Source organism: Eschscholzia californica, unplaced genomic scaffold (genome assembly GCF_041429995.1).
Source record: "Eschscholzia californica isolate CP2 unplaced genomic scaffold, dmEscCali1.0.p SCAF_1, whole genome shotgun sequence".
NCBI classification, from domain to species: domain Eukaryota; kingdom Viridiplantae; phylum Streptophyta; class Magnoliopsida; order Ranunculales; family Papaveraceae; genus Eschscholzia; species Eschscholzia californica.
Genome location: NW_028238198.1, coordinates 25591289 through 25613350, shown reverse-complemented (window position 1 = coordinate 25613350; position 22062 = coordinate 25591289). Strand labels below are relative to the sequence as shown.

The window sequence follows — 22062 nt, the reverse complement described above, 5'->3', positions numbered from 1 at the left end:
TTACTTATAAAGGTATAAGTGGAAGATAAAATCCAACTCTTCAAAAATTTGGAAGGTAAATACCATAAGGAGCCAAGGAGATTATTTGTGCATTTTACAAAAGATATGGAGTCATACTACTACCGGCTATAAACTAAGGGATCACGTAAAAATAACTCCATAAAAGTAAACAAAGAATCGGTGGAATGTCCGAATTACAAATAGTGGGCAACTACTACAACAAAAACCACTTTAAAAGTACCCATTACATTATTACTTTGCTGTCGCAGCAGCCCTAATAATACAATAGTGTCCACTATTAAAATAAAATAGGCCAAAAGTTCAAAAATAATTTTCTTTTTGAAATGTACCATAAATCATTTCCGCATATACCATTTTTTGAGATTCACAAAGAAAAGATCATTTTTCATGACATTGTTACCTTATTGCTGTACAATTTTTTAGACCCTAATAGCATAATAGACTTTTTACCTACTTTATATTAAGCTTGGACTCAAAATCGATTTAATTTTTATTTTAGACTTTTTGCCGACGGACCCAAAATACCTAAATCTTCTACCGCTCCCAAAACATAGGAATCCTTCCATTGATTCTTTAATTGACCACACTCACTATCCCACCACTGAAAGTGTTTTTTTCGTTAGAAACATCTCGAAATCAAACAATTATCTTCTTGTAAAATAAAAAACTTCATAGAGGTAATTTATTGGAGGCGCCAATCTAACATATTGTGTTATAGTTCTACACAAAGCAACCGATATGTAATGCGGTTTTATCTTAACGGAAAAAAAGTAACATCAAAATTCTCTTTAAATGTGTCGGTATCTTATGTTACACATCGATTTTATTTTTGAGTATACCAACGGTTTCACCTTACCGGTAAAAATTTATCAAAATTCTCTTGAATGTTCCTCTCTCCTATTTGTCGATATGACTGTACCGATGTTTTATGTCTAGTTACACATCCGTTGCATCTATCCAATAGTTTGAATATAAAATTGGTTTCATCTTATCAACGGAAACTGATCAAAGCATTTGATTAACATTTTTGTGTATTGAAAAAGTGACTGTGTTAGGATAAAATTAGATTTAAGTCTGAGTGTGAATAACTGTGAGATTATAGGATAAAAACAGTAAGTGTATATAGCGTATCCCTTTCGATTATCTTCTTCAAATTTCATAACGGGGCTTGGACTTGAACCTTTTTTTCCCTGCTCCGACTTGAACTTAGGGTTTTGTTCATACCTCCGTACGTGTATCCCTCGACTTTGAATTGTCCTTTTTTTTTTTTTCGATTGTTTAGTTTTATGTATATACTTTTCTGAGATACACCAAATCTTCAAACCTGGCACCTAACCTCACCTTATCACAACAAATACCAACTTTCACTCTCACCCTTTGTATATTCTATCTCCCAATTTCTTCCTCATGGAATGTCCAACTCTGGTCCCAAAATATAATTTTTAGTTTCTAAGAGTGGATTATATAATTTTGTAAGGTTTCTAATATAAAGTATTCGAAGGGGCTATATATTAGATTATCGGTAAGAAAAGCGTGACCAGCGAGACTTATATTATGAGCTTACAATATTTTTGTATTTCGGCAGTCGTCTTGGATATAAACAGACGTTTGTGGAAATGGAACCAAAATCCAAAAGGGAGATTTGCTGTTTGGACCCCCTTTTTTATAATTGACTTGCTGTTTGGACTCCCTTTTTCCAGTGTTGCATTTTGGACTCCCTTTTTTAAAAAATAGGTTAAATATAACTACATGAGAGAGGAAAAGACTATTTTACCCTCTACTTAGACCTAAACTAATACACAGTTAACCCCATAGTTTATTCTCAAATTTTCTCTCTCTCTCTCTCTCTCTACTTATTTTTACTTCATGATTATCCAAGTATATTATTCCTTTTAGTTTATGATAAAAGGAATAATCTCTCCTTCACTTTCTCCTCTCCTTCACTTTCTCTCTCTACTCTGTTTCTTCATCTCTCCTTTACTTTCTCTCTCTACTTTATTTCTTTACCAAAGTTTACTTGGGTTAATTTAGAGGTTTCAACTTTTTTGCTCTTTAGATGAGTTAAAGATAAAATCACAAAAATGATCTAGGGTAAACAAATGACCTTGTTCAGGATGAGATTCTACATAACCCCCAATTGTCTTCCTTTCTTGAAAGCAAAACTTTCTTCACCCAATCCTTCCTTCATATAATGAAATTGGAATCATAAAAATTTTCTGGGTCAATCCTAAAGTAATGGATACCATATTTCTGTATGCATCTTTTAGTAGTAAAGTACCAACTGGTTCAAGTGAGTAAAGCTTCTTAATTTCTCCTCCATTAATGACCGATTTCTGTTCTTTGAAGATACCCATTTGTACTAAGCAGTTTTTAAAACTCGATTTAAGTTATCAGAATTGACATTTAAGATTGAGCGTTGTAGTGCAAGTTCTGATACAATAATTGACCATCGTTAATCTTGATGATACGTGTAATTTCCAAATTCCTGAAATTAAGAACACAAATCTCCTGCTTGAGTTTATTTAACTACTTGAGCTAAATAAATTAGGAGGGGTCCAAACTGCAATATTAATTATGCAAGGGTAAAGTGGGATTTTTTTAAAGTATAACTTTAGAAACGGAATATTCCGAGGTGATTCCGTTAAAAGGGAGTCCAAAATGCAACACTGGAAAAAGGGAGTCCAAACAGCAAGTCAATTATAAAAAAGGGAGTCCAAACAGCAAATCTCCCAATCCAAAATTAGGTAGATGATTTTTTTTCCAAGTCTTCTTTCTGAGAGTCTTTATATTACTAACTTCCAATGAGAAGTAAGAATTCTTGACCATTACTTTGTTCCTTTCCTCTTTGTTGTGAAAGCTCTGTTCCACCAACTTCAGTGTTTTAACCATTCTTCAAACGTATATGAGAGAGAGATTGAGTGAGAAAGATCGAGTGAGAGAGATCGAGAACTCCATGAATTTCTTACAGCGTCTGAGTTCTAAAACTGTAAGAACTTTAAGTTTGGTGTCATGGAGGAGAAGAACTTCATCCAAGATTTCTTCTTCATATGCTAATTTGGAAAGATCAAGATCATACGCAGCCCATCATCATCTTCATCATCAGGTTGATTCTCATCATACCGAAGCCATTGAAGATTGTATCAAATTCATCAATTCTTCTTTCCAGAATTCCAATTCTCTTCCTGCTTCTTCTTGATTATATTCTCTGTTATTTTAGCTACCATTTTCAAATGAATCAGAAATAGTTTATATGCAAACTTCTCCTGCCATTACCTGAATTTTGTCTGTCTTTTTAGCATTCAACTTTTTCAGTTATCATAATCGAATTAAAGGTTTGATATAATAATTTGATAAATGAACCTCATTGTTGTTAATCTTTTACTTCTGGTAATAATTTGTAAAACCACCATGAAAGCTCACAGTTCACCTAGAACCATAGAGGCTGAAAGGCACATAAGATTCAGACCTATCTAGGAACCTAAAGAGTGATTTTCAGGGTCTCGGATACCATGGCTGGAAGCTTTCTTCAGTTCCAGAGCTCTTTTATAAGGAGGAGCAATTGGAGGTTGGACTGGATCCAAGCTCTGGTAAGTAGTTCCGTCTGCACTAGTCGGAAGGGGATATGAACGATCTGAATCGTATCCGCTAAGGTCCCCGCAAGCCAGAAATGGTATATAGACCTTATTTGGCCCTTCTAACCATCCACTTCTGCAATCTGAAGTAAAACAAATAGCTTATATTCTTGCTGGTTTTGGAACTTGGTTATATCAAACAATTTCGATAGGAGATACCCATTTGATGATATACTAGTATATTCAGAGTTCAAATCATCAAGCTGCAATAGCTATTAGTTATTAAGGTAAGAACTTACCTAAGTCATCTTCTCCAAAGGGAGTGCCCACTTTTTCCAAAAGATGATGTAAATCTTTCGGACTGAACCCTTCCGGAGGTGAATAATTCTCACAAACCGCAAACGCTTCTGAAGTCAACCAACCATGCATAAATTTAAATTAGTGTAGTTCAGAGAAATTCGTTAAACTTATGAATTAGCAATGACTTGTAATATTTAACTCTGTCGAATACGCAATCAAGGTAATTTCTTGGGGGAGTGACCGAAGTCGACAAAATAAAATGGAGTAATAACGAATCCCATACAAGTTATAGAAGATCAAGTCATGGAGGATCTAAAGAGAAAAACTTATACTGTAAGACAGCCAGCAAAAAAAAGGATTAGAGGAAAAGAGAAATGAAGTCACTCTCACCTATACTGGAGTTTCGGCTGCTTTTCGGTTTTGCGAAAGTCACGACTGAAAAAAAAAGTTTCAGCTGCAAAAAGAAAGTCAGACCCGAGTCAATCCACAAGTCATAAGTTTCTGAGAAAAAATATGCAGATAAACTACAAAAGTTGACAATATACCAGCTAAAACAAAAACCTGAAATCATTGGATCTAGGATCATCATCCCATCTTTAGACAGACCTTTATAACAACAGCCATGGTTAAGAAAGTAGCACATCAGTAGAGCCTTAGATGCCAATATGTTTATGAACAGTCAACTGACTAACTGGCCAGATCAGTGGGAAAATCCAAACTATGAATCTCTTGGGGTTCAGTACACGTTCTATATCAGTGAGATTCAATGCGATGATCTATAAGCAGGGTAATCAGCGGATATTACAAACATTTATTTTCTTTCGACTAGGACAGATTGAAGAAATAAAACATGAGTCGAACTATTCTTTGTTGTGAACATAATAGCTATATTAGTTATGCCTGCCAGGAAAGGGGAAGAGAACCTACGGGGTCGAACTATTCTTTGGTGTCTAGATAAAGAAAACCTTTGGATCAATAGTTTACTCTACGAAGCTTGTACATAAATTTCAAGCCTACTGAAAAACAAAAGATAACTAGTAAATATGCAAGTACATATCCCCCATCATTCAACACTTTGAGGTAAATGCAGAGACAACTCACCTGACAGTAGAGGAGACTAGTATCTTTTCCCCGAAATATCTTTGCAATAAACTTTCCACCCTCTCTAAGTATATGAGTAACAATGGTTAAACCCTGCATTAAAATTTAGAACAACTGTGATGGAGGTATTACAAGCTTTGTATGTTAAAGCATCATAAAAAATTAGAAAATCCACCATATGCATCTTTTGCAAAATAATTACGAAGTATATCAAACAAAACGAACAAACATGCGATGGTTATAGATCATCAGATGAGATCGGAAAAATTCAAATTTAACAAATGATAACCACAAGGTAAAGGATGGATCTTTTCGCGCCAAATCTAGAATGGCAAACAGTTGGCTTACTCATCGGGTTCGGGTCGTCCTTTAAACCACACAGCTAACAATTAAAAGTTTGGAACTGTTGACCATTGAACGATGTCTTGGTATTTCTATAATCAAATAATTGTAGCTGTCATCTTACAACTTACCGCTAGTATAAGCTGTGACTGAACAAATTCATCCATATCATGAAGTCCAGTGACTGCGTTCAGCATGACGAAATAGTGACAATATGAGATAGTATACTATTAAAATATAGTTAAAAATAGCCATGATGAGTCAGAAAAAAAAAGACACTTAGAACAACTACTAACCATCAGGAGCACCATCGCAGACAACAAGGTCAGCTTTGCAGCCATCAAAATGCCTGATGACCTGACAAGAGATCCAATAAGGGATGATTTTTAGGAACAATATCTTTAGGGGTAAACAAGGCACTGACAAAGAGTTGAATCGAGCATATCATTGCTGACCAAGCTTGAGTCACTTAGGAAAAGTACAGCTAGGAGAAAGAAAAAAAGCAAAACGCAACTCATTACCACTTCAGCTGTTCGAGCATTTGTGATATCACCCTGCACTTGAATAACACCTTCAATTGGAGCCATGGGTTGCAAATCAATAGCAACAATTAGTGGAAGATCACCATTGCTGCAAGAACATGAACAAGTCAGTTCTCAGAAGCTCAAAGTGCTAAAAGAAACAAATAAACTTGACTCAAGGTATCACTATGTTTCGCAAACAGATAACAGATGAACAAGTTTTAGATACATGCATCCAGGTTAAAATTCGAAGGCGAAAAGCATAAATTTAACTTCAATATTGAGGAGACTTCTTAGGCAGTTAGGCCTAGTATATTTCACTCTCTACTTCGAAGAACAATATCATCACTGTAATTTATATGGTTGTAAACAAGCAGAAACATACTACAAAACTAACCCTTTCACAATTCAAAACAAGAAAATACGCATATTTTCTCTAACAAACTTTAATGTGACTTCACCTTTTGTTTGGTGAAAGCCTGGCAGGCAGATATAGTTTTCTGCTAAGCACCTATAACAAAAACATCCACATTAATCACTGGCCAACAATAGTTATAATTTAAGTAACACGGGCAAGGAGCCAATGATAGCTTAATCAGCACATAAATATATCAAACAATACAATATTTACAAGATAATCTTCAAATTTATTCTCAAAGAACTCCATCCAATGCCAACCCTTAAAGGACATGATAACTAAACACATTCTTGTGGAGCCTCTGATAAACTAATTAAACGTATTTGACAATATACAGAATCTGGAGCTTGAAAATCATTTAAAAATCTGAATGGTTATTATGAAAACACAAGTAACATACTACGTTAAAATTAAGATCACCCAAATTCCCAATTGGGATATAGAAACATAACAAGTGTAATACATGACACCCAACAGAGGAATTATAGTAGTCACTTTTTTTAAAACAAATATTTTTTTTTTTGAAAACAGTCACTTGACAGAAAGATTATAGTAGCCACCCGACAGAGGGATTATAGTAGTCACTAGAAGATACCTGACTCCAACTACCAGGTGCTGCACAAAGATCTACTACACGCTTCACACCTGTAGAAAAATGTCAATACTAAGTTACCAACTATTTTTGAAAATGAAAGAAATCCCAGGAAATTTATTTGTAAAACTCAAACAGTAAATTGCTGATTTGAATGAGAAATTTAAAGTCGTAGTTTATACTCAAGCAGAAAACATTAAAATGCAGAGCTTCAAGTAAAAAAAAAAAACTGACCTTGAAAGATATTAAACTCCTCGTCAATCTGAAGAAGCTTGAAGGCACTTCGAGCACGCCATCCTTCTTCTTTAGCTTTTCGATAATAAATATCCTTCAAATCCAAAATAGCAAAAACAAAATCTCAAAAGAGTTTTCGACAAAGAAATCAAAATACCAGAAATAAAATTAATAAAAGGCATTCAGATCCAATTAAGAAAATCACCCTCTTATCTCTGGAAGCTTTTCCCATTCTTCAAAATCACACTCTAGATATCTGTTTCTTCATCAAATTTGAGCAAACAACATCGTTTCAATTCATATGAACTCGAGAAAAATGAGGATTTACTGAAATAGAAAAGTGAACCTTTCAACAAAAAGTTAGTGAGTCTAATAAAAATTACTGTTCGTCCCCCAAAATGACAAACTCACCAAATGGCCTTTGAAAGATGATGAGCTTTTAAAATAAAAATTATTAATGGCCCGCCCATCTGACCGACTGTCCTACGTGGCTAATGTACAAGGGGCAAAATCATCATTTCACACCTGTGAACGGACGATTTTGTTCCTCATCCTATATGCGGCGGTGAGCTTGGGCGGTACATGTATCACCCCCTTTTACATTTTTCATTAGTCAACTTCAGTAGCTGATTTTTCATTTACATTTTTGCCCTTCTTTTCAAAATTATTCTCTTCCCTTCCAAGAAGGGTCGTCGGCGGAACCTAGAATGTTCAATTGCCGACGAACCCTTCATCGAAAAAACTTCTTGTCTATTTCTTAATCGACATTCCGCCATCACCACCATCATCTTCCTTATCTCTCTAAAATCAATCATCTCACATTATTTTTCAATACATTTTGCATGTAAAATTTCTCCCTATTGAATAACCATTACAAAACTCTAGAAAAGATTTGGGAAAATTAATGGAATCCCCACCTTTTGATAATGGCTTTTACATAAATCCCCACCTTTTTTTAATAATTACATTTTCCACCACCTTCTGTTAGATTTAACTTTCAATTTTTCAAAATTACTTTGTTGCCCATTCACATATTACACCATGTTTTACATATTCATTTACAAATTACACGTGTCAAAATCTATGGACGGAATCAAACCAAAAATGGGCCGTTGGGTTACCACCCTCATTTACAGAGTATAAAATGAACTGAACTCTGAAATTTCTAGAGTATAAAATTTCAGAGAGATGAGAAAGATTGAGGACCTGGTTGCCACTGACCAGAAGTATACAATTTTAGAGTCCAATTTACAAATTTCAGAGAACCAGAAGTATAAAATTCCGCTCGAGACCCCAAATTCCTAATTCTAGCACTCCAAATTCCAAATTTTTAATTTGTAGAACCATAATTCATTAGAAATTAGGATTGTTCTTCTACATTTCCAATTTTAACGTAAGCAGCCAAAATCGAATTCCATGATACTGAATCTTTTACAGGACTTTCATTGAACAGTTTCTCATATGCCCACAAACACCATACACAATAACCAAAGTATTTATAACATGAACATCTAAATGAAAAACAGTTTTCAAAACATGATTATGAATTTGTTTTCCTTCTTTTACAAACAATCTAACAGAACAAGCTTTAATTAAAATTGGGTTAGTGTAATTATCAGGTTCAAAGTTCTTTTCTAGCATAAATTTGTATAAGAAAATAGTAGATTGAGGATAATTTCTATCCAAATATGCTTTCATTATTATATTCCAAGTAAACCCATTTGGGCATTCAATTTAATTTAAGATGCAGAATGAGTAGTTGAGATGAATGAAGTGAGAATCTGAAGTGAAGTTGATAAGTCGACTTGCGGCAAATGTGTCTCTAAATAACCCAGAAACGATCATTTGTGAGAAATTCATTGAGAAAGGAGAAGAGTAAAAGAAGAGTTTGAAACCGTATAAAGAGAGAGAGAGAGATAGAGAGAGAGAGTTACCAGGTGAAGATGTAAACACCAATGGAGACGAGAGAGACACAGTTCGAATGCAGGGGCGTTTAGTTCGAATGGAACCCTAGTTCGACTTGATTCTTCTTCCCTGATTTGATTCTTCTTTGGTTTCAGAAGAAATTTGGGGATTTAGTGCGATTCGGGGTTCTGTTCGATAGTTGTGGGGAGGGAGAAGGGTTTATGTTATAAACGCGGAACGCCCCTACGTTCTGTTGAAGGCGCCCCAGTTTTTTAGTGTCACAAAAAAATTTACTTTAAGAGCTCATTGAAAAATTTGCGCGTTTGATTCGTTTGATTAAAAAAAAAAGGTGGCTAATACGTGGACAACCGTGTTTCTTATATGGACAACTATCTTATGTGGACAACCCAAATATTAATCTTTTTATATGGACACCAGTTTCTAAGGGGACAACTCTCTATTATTTTTACTCAAGTCCTCTTAGAATTAGATGTATTATTTTAACACCTCCCTCTTTTCTCATAAACCCTAAGTAAGTTTGGTCTTCTTCTACTACTTCATCTTCATCATCAACCCAAAATTCTAGAGAGAGAATTTTTTTGAAGAAGATTATGACATCAAACAAAGGGAAGGGAATTGTTGAAGGATATTCCTAACCAGAAAGATCAGATCTAAAAGCCCTAAAACCCGTTAAACTTTTAAAACCTAGAAATCAAAATTTTCAAAACCCTAGATTTTTTACAAACAAGTAGAGTTGCTCGTGCTTCGTGGAAAATCGACAAAACACGAGAGATCTTAATTTCTGAGTTTTTGTAAAAAAAAAATATAATCTGACTTGCCAATTTCGTAGATTTCCTACGAAAATTTGGCAAGACAGAAGGAAACTTGCCACGAAAATCTAACATATTTTCGTAGATTTCCCACGAAATTCTGAGAATTTCTCCTTCACTTAGATTTTTTGCCTTAAAATCGTTTTGTATTCTTTCAAACTACCCAAACGAAAATACAAAATAAAATTAAAAAAGTTAGAGGCTTACCTCATCAATGTAGGGTTTGATTAAAACCCATCTAGGGTTTGATAAAAAAACAAAGGGAAGTAGTAGAAACTATAGTTCACTAAAAACAAAGAGAAGTGGTGGAAACTATAATTTACTAAAAAAATAAGGGAAGTGGAGATTGATGAGTTTTATCTTCTTCATTCATCTAGGGCTTGATTAAAAAAACAAAAGAAAGTGGTAAAAACTATAGTTTACTTTTAGTAGCAGTACAAGAATAAGAAGAAGGAAGAAGAAGAAGATGCTGAAGAAGATGATGAAGAAGAAGACAACTTAGGTTTTCAATTTTAAACTATTATTTTGTTAATGGTCCATAAGTTAGTAACTGTTAGTATTTAAGACTTTATGGAGTTGTCCCTTTATTAAATCAAGCCAATTAAGTCGAGCATAATTGATTCGCACGGGCCCGAAAATAGTTGTCATATAAAAAAAACAGTTGTCCACGTATTGGCCACCAAAAAAAAGGCCAGTGTTTTGGGAAAATCAGCAAAGTTTCCGGGGTAATAAGTTTTGGGTGGAAACAAACTTTTTTTGTTTCCTCCAAACATCACCCTTTCAATTTTTTATTTTTTCTTCTTCTCCTCTACCTAAACTAGAACTCCGACGACTTCCACCGGATTCCGGCAGTTTCTACCATTAACGTCGGCGACCCTCTCTCTATTCGTCCCTTTCCCCCTCTCCCTCTTCATCCCTTTCTCTCTCTCTTCTATTTCTCTCTCTCTCGCTTCTGCCTCTCTCTATATTTTCTCCTTTCCCTTAGCGATTACATTTTCATCCCAAAATCGATTAGTAGCTATCTCCAGTTCTCTCAGCGTATACCAACGTTCCCAACCAAGATTCAGAACTTCCACCGACACAGTTGAAGCAGATGCCCACGCCGACGATGAGCTCTGACTACCGCCAGATATTATCTTACTATTTGAAGAATCTGAACTCCCATTCTCAATATCAATGGCTCTATAACCTCCATTTTCACAACCAAATCCTTCTTTCTTCTCATTTCTCTTCTCATCAACAATTTTATTATTCGTCTTCCGATCTGATCCTTTTCTTTCAATTATCTGAGTTCAACTTAATCGAAAGAAATGAACCTAAAGAACACCTCACCGGATGCTGCTTTCTGGATTTACGATTCAAATTCAGACAGAGAAGAATCAGAAGAAGAGCAACGTTCAAACAAATTCCAACAGAAATTCCAATTACGACGTAAAGCTTCAAATTAAGGAACGACATTTTGATTGTGAGATCATGAGATAACAGATTTTTGGATATGTTAACGACATCAACGGAGTTTTCAGTAAAATTCTTCATCGCGGCGTGAGGAGAACGATTTTAACTGAACTTTCCGGGGAGTGTATTAAAACTTCAAGGAAGTCTAATATGCATATTGAACCGTTGGAGTTGAAGCAAAAACCTCTAGGGATAGATAGTAAAAGAAATGTCGCTCTTTGGAAGTTTGCTGTCAAACAGTGATTTTAGAGAGAGGGAGAGAGAGAGTAGATTGTAGATCAGTAGAGTTTTTTTTTATGAGAGTTGTAGATCAGTAGATTACTAGAGTCTAGTTTGGAGTGATTTTTAGAGAGAGAGAGAGAGGTTGCAACGGATACCATCTAAAGTAGTAGGAGAGGGCTAGCTTTTTATTATTATTATTTTTTTGTTGTTGTTGAAAAGGAGAAGGTTTGTTGACTGTTCGAGTTCACCCTAGAGAGGCAGAAGAGAGAGAGAGAAGAGAGAGATAAAGGGGGAGATAGAGAAGATGATGAAGTCGCCGGCCGTTGCTGGCAACATCCGGCCGGCGACTTCTGGTGTGCGTTTGGTTTGCGTTTTTTTGGTTTTGCACCGTCTTCCCCGGAAATTTTTCTGCTTTCCCCAAAGCGGCGGCAAAAAAAAAAATGCAGCTTATTTTGAGCTAGAAAAACTCATTTTCTAAAAAGTTTCTAGCTCATTTTGAGCTAGAAAAGCTTGTTATGAAAATAAAATAAAATATTTTTCTTTTTTGTCACCATCAATAAACATCCACCTCACAACAACTTCATTACCTCCATCACAACCACCACGCCACCTCTGCCACCACATCACTTCACCACCTCTGCCCATCACCCCACCACCTCTGCCAACATTCTACCACCATCACCAACACTTCACCATCTCTCCCGCAACTCCATGACTTCCGACGCAACTTCACCTTCGGAGCAACTCCATCACCACTACTTCAGTTTCGCCAAACTCTACCACCACCACTACAATCATTCAACAACCACTTCACAACCATCGCCACAAATCGACCACTCCACCACCACACTATACCATCTCCACCAATACCTCTCCATTCTGCCACAACCATCACCACCACAACTCTGCCACCATCAAGTACCACCACAACTGCCACAACACGTCCACCACCATTAAACCCTACCACCAATTCCTCATTACCCACACAACATAATTCTTAATATATTACAATCACCAGCAATACAAAAACACCATCATCACTACATAAGGTTCAGATTTTTCAAATTTTGATCTTTATGTGTATATGAGGAATCAAAAATTTTATATTATATTATTTTAGTTTATTATTAATATTTTTATTAATATAATGATATGAGCATATTATTTTAATAAATAACATATGGAGGTTAGATTTTTTACCAAATGTAACATCCTGATTTTTTTAAGATAGTACAACACTTCTTATATAGCGTACCAAACGACTCAGATAGATTTTTTGAAAAACACTTTTATTTATGGACTCATAAAAAAGCTCATAATATAAGTTGTATGTGTACCAAAACGAGGCCTATAACTAACTTAGATTTTCACAAGAGGGTGGAAAATGTTATTATTAGAAAAAGTGGAGATTTATGTAAAACCATTACCAAAACGTGGGGATTTTACAAATCCTAATACTTTTTCACGAGATGAAACAAGAGTTCAAGTCGACATTGAAATCAAACTTTAACTAGACCTCCTCTTTCCCTTTCTAAAAGAGAACATAATTACTTCAAGAAAACCTAAATCTAAGAAGAAGGAAAAACTTATGAAGAACAGGAAAACATTGGATAGCAACAATAGTGGTGGCCAACGGGCCGTTTGACAGCCGTGGCGTGTTAGACACGCCACGGGCACGCCAGACACACCTTTGAGCCGTGTCGTGCCGTGTCGTTCCCAGACCACAAAGTCTGGGCACAGAAACGCCCCATGACAACGGCCTAGCCGTTGCCGTGTCGTTTCCGTGGTCTGGCTGTTGCTGTGCCGGGTCGTGACTAATGGGCCAGTTGTTTCCAAACGTAACAAAATGAACCACTAAATAATTTTCAAGTCAAACGTTGTGATCTTTGTTTAAACTTTAAAATCTATGTTTATTTTATTACTTAATAATATTATTAACTATTGATTTTATTAATTAATAACTATTTTCAACAAAATAAGAATAATATTTTGTAAATTAAGTATCTGTTTCTAACGTGTTAGCGTGTCGTGGCGGGTTAGAAACGCCATGGACCGTGGCGGGTCGTGTTTCAGTTTCTGACTTGCCGTGGTTGACGGGTCTGGGAGCTTAAAATCCCAGACCCGCCACGGCCCGCTTGACCCGTGACGGGTTGGCACGGCACGACACGCGACGTTCCTTGCCGTGCCGTGTTGCCTTATAAGCGGGTCGTGTCATGCCGTTTCGGAGCCGACACGACCCGTTGGCCACCACTAAGCAACAATTATAAGAAAAGAAGTAGAAAATGAAGAAACAAAATTTACCATTGAAGTTGAAGAAGAAAAAACAGAAGATAGAAGCAATTGGGAGGTCGGAGCCTTGGAGAAGAATAAGAAGATGGTAGTTGAATAAGAGTATCTTGTACCTCACTCGATTTACTATGAACTACTAGGGCAAAAGCGAAGAGACGTGAGACGTCAAACTATTGGCGCCCATGCAAGCAAAATTGGTACCAGTGATTAATGCCGAGTTGGTTTGGAGTTTGGACCTAAATTCTTGATTGTTTTCAAAGCACCCCCTCTTCTCTTCTGAACGGGGCACAGTGACTAGGGGCGCAACCAGTATTTTCATCTAGCCTGGGCAAGTGTAAAGTACTCTAAATAAAAATAGATATTATGTAAATGTGTACGAATTTTCACAAACTATTATATGTACGTGTGTGTGTGTATATATATATATGTGTGTGTGTGTACACAACCTGAAATAAAGTAGGTAGTTGTTTGAAAAATGAAGGAGAGAGAAAAAGGCAGAACGAAACTCAAACGAGTCTCTCTCTACAAACGAATCTCTTCTTCTTCAAGAAAAAAATAAAAATAAAAAATAGCGACTTTAGAGAGAGATGATAAAAAGTATCACGTCTTTTGTTCTTCATCATAATAACTCTTTATCTTTCATAAAATAAAAAAATAAAGGTAAATTTGGTATTAAAGTAGTGTATAATCACAATCAAAAGAAAGGAAAAAATAAAGGTAAAAGTAATTTAAAGGGGCTATTTTAGAAGTTGGCAAAGTTTAGGAGGCATTTTGTGAATTGACTATAACTAGAGGTAAAAGAAAGGAAAACGACCAAAAAGAAGGCATAAGTTGCATTGCATGTAGCGCCTTGACATTCGAGTTGGAGAATCGGCCGAGTGAGACCGCTGAGCAGAGCTAGTGGGTTGTTTTAAGATTTGATTTTGAATATTTATTTGGGTTGAGATAGAGCATTCATCGCATAAATTTCGAAAAACAATTGAGTTTTGACTGGTCAAATTCAAGATTTGGACGTCATATGGACTTTGATCGATAGGTAATAGCATTTACCGTTATCTATGAATGTCGACCACTAATTGGGTCGGGACGTTTTCTAGCGAGTAAAAAAATCTTATTTGTTTTCCTTATTGTTGTTTAGAATTGAAAATGGTTTTATAAATATTGAAATTATTTTATTCTATAAAACAATTTGGTTTGTATTGTTTTAAAATAAAACTAAGTATTTTGTTTTATGGGTTTTACTATTTCCATTAAATAAATTTTAATACTAATATTAAGTAAATAATTAATGGTTTTGTATTACAGGAATATTATATTAAATGAGTTTTAGTATGTTTTATGATGATTTGAAAAGTCAATTAGTCAAATGATTTTGAAAGTCAAGATGGGTTTGAAAATTAATTCAAAAGTAAAAAAGAAAACAGTGTTGTGGTGGCTTTGCATGCAAAACGTGGTGAGTGGGGGTTAATTTGGTTTTCCTCTTATTTTGACCATGGACCCCACTTAAAATCCAAGCACCCAAAACTTAAAACCCATCTTCATTGTGCCGAGTTCATTTGGGAGATTAATGGAAGGGAGAAACAGTGGGTATTTGGCCGTGAAGTGTTACTCAGTTTGTTTCCTTGATTTCTTCGCGAGTTTTTGTCGGAATTTAATGAAATTTGTTCCAGGTAATTCTATTCGACTCGTTCTACATATTTACCGGTTCAGAATTTTCAATTTCGTCCGTATTTGGTGGTTATTTGATGGTTATTTCGATAACTGTATAGTTGGGTCTAATATCTTTTGGGTTCGTAATTTAGAGCTATTTGGGATAGTTATAGTTATATTTCTTCAAATGGTTTGTGTTCAGAAACATGTTTAGAAGATTGTAGACTATTTTGGGGTGTTCATATATAGACGGGTTGCTGCCGAATTATTTTACGGCTCAAATTTGATATTTGGATCAGTTTATATAATGAATTGGAATAGAGATGGTTGCCATTAACATAAATGGATAGGTTGAGTTATGGATTCGTAACATTAGGTTCATTTTTATGATTTGGTAGTTCAAGATTCATAGTATTTGGTTCGTTATAAAATTTGTCAGCTTATGAGATATCGGAAATGTAAAATAGAGTTTGTGGGAAGTTGGTTGGTTAATTTGTTTGTATTTCAGTTATTCGATGGGACGTCTAAGTGATCTCTTTAGTGCCGATAGGACATTTCTAGTATAGCTTCATTCATTTTATGCATTCGTGCGCTGCAAGAGGACTCTTGACAGTTATGTAACTGTCAAATGACCGTTTTGCCCTTTCATATTTCAGTAGGACTAATAAACTGCAATAGGGAGTTCGAGGAGAAGTGAAACTTATTCAGGAGCACCATTGGAGGCGCAAGAAGAGGTAGGATCCTATGAATCTTACTTGGAGCACGGGTATTCCCCGTTTCACCATTATATATATAGTCATTTTTCTTCTTTTTTATAGTTCTCTAGTTCAATTTATGATATGATATGGTATGATATGTATGTAAGTTGTGTGCTCTATGTTATGGATGCTTCTCTTTTCAAAACAAATTGGTTTTTTCCGAAAATGATCACATGGAGGCGGAATCGCTTGATCTGTGTGATCGTTTTGTGAATTGTAAACACGTGGTGGCGGAATCGCTTGAGCTACGTGTATAACATGGAGGCGGAATCGCTTGATCTGTGTTACGTGTATTGATTGTTTGACGTCGGGCATCGGTTGGTCCCCTTGTTTATATTTCTGTTATGGATTAGCCATGAATTCATGTTAAGGGTTACACTCGGTGCGTTGGCCAGCCGTTTGGTAACGACCATTCTTGTTTACCCGGAATGGGGTCCGAGAGAGATTGGGAGTTGGGGTATTCCGACCCTTGGAGTGATTAGGGGACCGACCAGTGCCATGTTTGTTTATTTATTCTGCTAAGCCACTGGTAAGTGTGGTTTGAATTCTGTAATGTCTTGTGTTTGATACGTACAATGTTTCACCGAACCGAAGGAGGGTGTTTACCCAAGTTTTCTTAATAAGAAAATACTTAATCCCTGAAAGTGAAAACTTGTAAAAGCTTGGCTTTAAACAGGGTTTACCCTACCTTGAGACACAAGAACGCTCTTCTCCTTCGGTTGATGGGACTTGTTAGGAAGGCTCTGTTCTTGTAGCTTTGGGAGCCTATCAGATCACTTAATATTATTATAGGTTCATGCATATGTTTGGGTATTCTTCGAATGGTCAATGAGTTACCTTACGAGGAAACGTCAGATCTGGCCAGAGATAGGACGCGCCTCAAGACGAGATAATTGTATCGCCGTGGGTATATGGCTCTACTAAGCGACGATACTCTTATAGTCGTCTGGGTAAGTCATGACATATTCTAAGCGTATCATTGTTTGGGTGAGATTTACTATTCGATGCGTATTGAGATCACAAGCCAGCCCGATAGGCGATGATGACGAAGGGAGAGTTACGGAAGCTCTTACCGGGGTATTACGTGGATCCATGTGTACACTGCAGTAGTCAAACGTTCGATAAGGCGCCGCCTGCCTACGCACTAACAAAGGCCGAACGGTTCTTCCTAGCCGAATAGTAGGTGACCCCGACTGAGGGCGTATTCAGTCGTGATCTTGGTAAGCTAGAAGAATTATCTTGCTATATTGCTTTGCTTCGTGTGCATATTGATATCTCTGTATATATATATATTTGTATATATGTAACACTTATAACTATTAATGTATTAAAATGTTGATGTGTGTGGTGCGGGTAGGATGTCTAGGTATCTTACTGAGCTGACCTTCGGGTTATCTCATTCATATTTGTTGTTGTTCAGTTGCAGGTATTGGTGACCCGGAGTGACATAGTTTACTTCGACGGCTCACATTATGTAAGATTATAATTTCTATTATATTTTCAACATAATCACAACGTTAATATTATATATGTATCATCTAGAATAGTTAGGATCGTTCTCTCACTTGTTTGCGATTGTACACATGTAAATAGTATGCACATTATCACTTTTTATTTGATGTTATTGTTATTTAGAAGTTTGTGAGATATGTATGAATGTTTGACAGGTTTTTCAGGTTTGATATGTTCAATTTATAGAGGAGATTCTGTCCAAATTCAGTCTCTTCTGTGAACTATTCATAAACATGAATTCAAGTTGTTTTTCTCTTTATGAAAACTATTTTGGGTTACATATTTTCCGAGCATATTTTCAAAAGGTTTAAACTATATTTGATTTTCCGCTGTGTTTGTTCTTGATTTGTAACCCGTGATGAGAGTTTTGGCTTGGGTTTATATATGAAACTGGTTTGAGTTAGTATTAGACCGAGTTTCTTTTATAAACTGCCGGGCAAACCGTGATTCGGAACACGGGGCGTCACATTGCACATATTCGAACCTTTGACCTTTAGGGCTAGAGGCACATACCTTGCCACTGAGCTACCATTATTTTGCTGTTATAATTCTCCGGACGCAATTACAAATTTAAGAAATCCAGCGTGGGCCATTGCCAAGGCTGGTCTACACATGGGTCCGCCCCTGACAGTGACACCTTGGCGTCGCCTAGGCACGACTTTAGCAATACTTTTTAAATTTTTTTGAGAAATCAACTACGATCTACGTTAGTCATTACTCATTACAAGTCATTGATACATCATGAAGATGTAAGCACAATAACCGTCTAAGTTAAACTTATAATGAATGAGGTCTAAAATTCAACAACATGAAAGAGGTCTAAAGCCCGACATACTTATTACATAATTTATACCTTTAATAACCCAAATTCAATAATCATGGATTTCGCCTTTAATAATGTTGATGACATACAACTTAGAACGTATAAGGCGGTCTAGATGATTTCTCGTTTGGGGCCAAACCAAAACTACTAAGCTCCAAGAGGCTCGTAATTTGGATTATCTCAATGATCTAACTAGTTTGTCAGTTCAATAGTGACTCAGGGCCGTGTGGTGGGGGGTGCGGGCAGGCGCCCGCACTGGGGCCCCCACCACTAGAGGCCCATTTGCCAAAAGGGATCAAGTTAACTTATCGACTATTACTAAAGATAGCCAGCCACCTAGACAAAAGACATGTGGTAGCTCTGCTAGATAGAAACGTTTTTTTCAAGCACGTGAGGCAGGTTCGAATCAGGCCCTCAAATGTGATACTCCATTTCTTTATCTGGTTTTTTGAGGTTAGAGTATATTGGTAAATTGACTTATGTTTTTGCTCCATTACACTTTTCTTAACCTACTTTGTTATTTAAGGTACATTTATATCGTAGAAAATTAAGAGTTTTCCATAAATTTTCAAAATAGGTAAATATATATATATATATATATATATATATATATATATTATGAAAAAAAAGATCTTATGTTCGAAAAATGATTTTTGTTAAACTAAACATTATACAAGGATATTTTTTTTCTCATTTTAAGTCTGCTATGCTCCTTAAAAGCCCAAGTGGTTCCAAGGTGTTGACATAAACTCCAGAAATCCCTGGAGGTCCCAGGTTCGAATCCCAGAGAAGGTGGAATCTTTGATAATTTGAATTGGGATTATGTAGGTATTAATAAAGTTGTTGGGCTTCAGGCCATTGTCTTTGTTGGGCTATAGGCCCGGTGTTGTTAATGTTTGAGTGGGCAGTTATCGAGCTTATCACATCTATGATGTTGGGCTATAGGCCCGGTGTTGTTAATGTTTGAGTGGGCAGTTATCGAGCATATCACATCTATGATGTATCAAATGCCAAATATCACGACGTACGTAGATCGTAGTCGTCTTCCAAAAAAAAAAGAGCTACAAACTGAATATTCAATATGATTTTATGCTAAGGTGATCCAAACATTTAATGAAAGTACAAAATTTCATTTTGTTAATTGTAGTTATAAACTTATAATTTAAGATACATTAAAAAAAATACTTTTTGTTCACTTGTGATAGTGGATTCTTAGACTAGACCTCTTATAAAAAGGATGATAAAAATTACTTTTTTTTTCCTACGTCTATTTTCTTCAAAATATTTTTGGATTCATCTATAGTTTTCATCTATCTATTGATTGGTAAATTATATTATATTTTTTTCGATTTTTTCTTGTAATATTTTTATTGTAGGAAAGGCCCAACATCGGATTTCGCACGGGGCCTCCAAATTCTCAGGCACGATCCTGTCGTGACTTTGACAAACTTGAAAAACAACCAAAATTCTAGAATAGGAGTGAGTTACTCCATTGCTCTTTTCTTCTAATCGGCTAAAAAAAAGTTATTGTTTTAATTATCCATTACAAATTCTAGACGATCTCAAGCTCAGAGTACAAGAGTATCTATAAAAAAAAAGTAAAAAAAAAGGAAGAGGAAAAGAAACTCAAAAAGTAATTCTATGAATCTTATATTTTAAGTTTCAACGGAGAATCATATTTCAAAGTAGTGAAAAGATAGATATCTTCAATTCTTTTGTGTCAATAAAATTTTTGAAGTTGTTTTGTTTACTTATTCGACATGATTATTTTGTAAAAAATAAATAATTAATTTAAAGATGTAGGAAGACTTGATTATACTAATTTAGATATAAAAATGATGATTTTGGACAATTAGAGATATTTCACAAAGATATTCTATTTAACTACCACAACCGAATCTTATAGATCCATAGAGTTCTCCAATTAAAAAAAATGTAAAAAAAAAGTTCTGTGGCATTTTTTTTTGCTTTTTTGCCATTCAATGTTGCATTTAAGATTCTCTAAGAAAAGAGAATAACACACAATATCCAATTTTAGACAACAAAATCATTATTTCATCTTTTCTTGAAAATCTTCAAATGTGTTTCCATTTTCTTCTTCTTGGGCATCATGATACCATACATTTGCACTCCGAGAGATGCTAGATGTACAATAAAAAGTCTCTTGAAATTGTATTGCTTATGGGAAGAATCTCTTTCTTCAAATACTCTCTATTTTTTTTTTTCTTTTATTTGTGTTTCTATACCATTCTCTTTCTTTTACTTTACAGAAAAAAGTAGTTTTAAAGGCACCCCTGTTAGTGTTATAGGCGCCTCCCTATAGGCATATTTCAGAGGGAGTCCGTTAAGGAAGGAATCGCCTATAACACATAAGGAAGACCCTTATAAAACTTCCCTACAGAAAATCATTTTCGGTGACTTCTCGTTCATCTTCTTTTCATTCTCATCTTCGTATTAAGAGTTTTGAGTCTTAGAATCTATAAAATATAAGTGACTTCTTCTCAAATTAGAAATTGTTTTTTCAATGTTAGAGAATATATCTTTAGATATTCCACTGTTTTCTTTACTCATCCAACTAAGCTCTTTCTCTCTAAAAAAAAACTCAAAATGAAAATCCAAACTTTTTTTGTTATTATATTGTGATTTGAATTTCAACAATTTTGGGGTTTCTGGTCTACATTTCAGTGGGACTCTTCTTCTATTATGCATATATCAATTTTGGAGTTTCTGCTATCTCTTTCAGCCTCTCTCAATCTTTCAAAATATGTCTCTCTCTCTCTCTGCATCATCATGAAGACAAAAAAAAATCCTAACTTCAACTTTCCCCTTATAACCCAACCATGATTTCTTCTATATTAAACTACCAATTCACAAGTTCTCCCTCCTGTTGTTTCTTCTTAGTTCTTGATACTTTTCTTCTTTCTTTCCTCCTCATCGTTGTTCCACACCATTCACACTCCAAAACCCTAACAACAAACCACTATCCTTTTATGGTTTTGCTCGTCCCAAAATGCAGCATCTTCAAAATCCTAACAACGAATCACTCTTCTTACTTGATTAGTTCTAAAAGGAGTTACAATGTTCTAATTGAAGGAGTTGAAGGAGAAGTCCTTCGACCAAGGTGACAATGCGAACAATTTGTCGGACAGGACAATTGATGCGAAGATCATCAAGTCCGATTGATTTAGGGATCGTAGAGTTGTAGCTAGAGATCAACTACGATCGTCGAATTACGAAGTAATTCGCGGCTAACTTCGATCAGATCCTACAACGGGTTACACATAAGAGTGTCAAATTGATCTAGGATATGACAAGTGGGAGTGAAATATAACAATGGGAATGTCCCATAAACATATCTCATAGGCCTAAAAAGGAATTAGGCAAAGATAGTACAAAAAGACGAAAAATAGGGTTTTTGGGCCTTAGCCGATTCGGGCACTTCTAGGGCTCGGATTCAGCTGAAATTTTGAGGGGAGATTTATGACATATACAGTAGTATGCATGCAAAATTTCGTGG

At 35.5% G+C, this 22062-nt stretch overlaps 2 protein-coding genes and 1 long non-coding RNA gene across 6 annotated transcripts; 1 reads left to right on the top strand and 2 right to left on the bottom strand.

Moving 5' to 3' along the window:
* Nucleotides 1–3266: 3266 nt before the first annotated feature.
* On the bottom strand, nt 3267–9272 carry LOC147565471 (S-adenosyl-L-methionine-dependent methyltransferases superfamily protein). Of its 4 annotated transcripts, none has more exons than XM_086651954.1 (12): nt 9036–9272; nt 7307–7428; nt 7102–7195; nt 6871–6920; nt 6319–6368; nt 5858–5966; nt 5633–5693; nt 5468–5520; nt 4995–5087; nt 4284–4347; nt 3893–4000; nt 3267–3736 (listed from the first exon to the last, which is right to left on the bottom strand). In XM_086651954.1, the coding sequence occupies exons 2-12, from the start codon at nt 7331–7333 to the stop codon at nt 3492–3494; spliced, it is 954 nt and encodes a 317-aa protein (XP_086508080.1). In that variant the 5' UTR covers nt 7334–7428; nt 9036–9272; the 3' UTR covers nt 3267–3491. The 4 variants fall into 4 exon arrangements, with proteins under 4 accessions (XP_086508080.1, XP_086508079.1, XP_086508078.1 ...); XM_086651953.1 differs by having other exon boundaries at nt 7307–7363; XM_086651952.1 differs by having other exon boundaries at nt 7307–7357.
* A 1526-nt stretch (nt 9273–10798) lies between these two features.
* On the bottom strand, nt 10799–11294 carry LOC147565470 (putative serine/threonine-protein kinase At1g01540). Its single transcript, XM_086651903.1, has 2 exons — nt 11169–11294; nt 10799–11122 (listed from the first exon to the last, which is right to left on the bottom strand). Exons 1-2 carry the CDS (start codon nt 11292–11294, stop codon nt 10799–10801), a joined length of 450 nt encoding a protein of 149 aa, XP_086508029.1.
* Nucleotides 11295–15317: 4023 nt separating this feature from the next.
* On the top strand, nt 15318–18173 carry LOC147565469 (uncharacterized). Its single transcript, XR_015237276.1, has 3 exons — nt 15318–15472; nt 16109–16186; nt 17631–18173. It is a non-coding gene; the product is annotated as an uncharacterized LOC147565469 (long non-coding RNA).
* Nucleotides 18174–22062: the final 3889 nt, after the last annotated feature.

Coding starts and splice junctions, on each gene's coding strand:
- LOC147565471 (XM_086651954.1), bottom strand. CDS start 7,333: ATGGGAAAAGCTTCCAGAGATAAGAGG. Junction 5,521..5,632: donor CTGCGATGGTGCTCCTGATG/GTTAGTAGTTGT, acceptor TGCTGAACGCAG/TCACTGGACTTCATGATATG. Junction 3,737..3,892: donor CTTTGGAGAAGATGACTTAG/GTAAGTTCTTAC, acceptor GTTTTACTTCAG/ATTGCAGAAGTGGATGGTTA.
- LOC147565470 (XM_086651903.1), bottom strand. CDS start 11,294: ATGTCGTTCCTTAATTTGAAGCTTTACGTCGTAATTGGAATTTCTGTT. Junction 11,123..11,168: donor AATCCAGAAAGCAGCATCCG/GTGAGGTGTTCT, acceptor AGTTGAACTCAG/ATAATTGAAAGAAAAGGATC.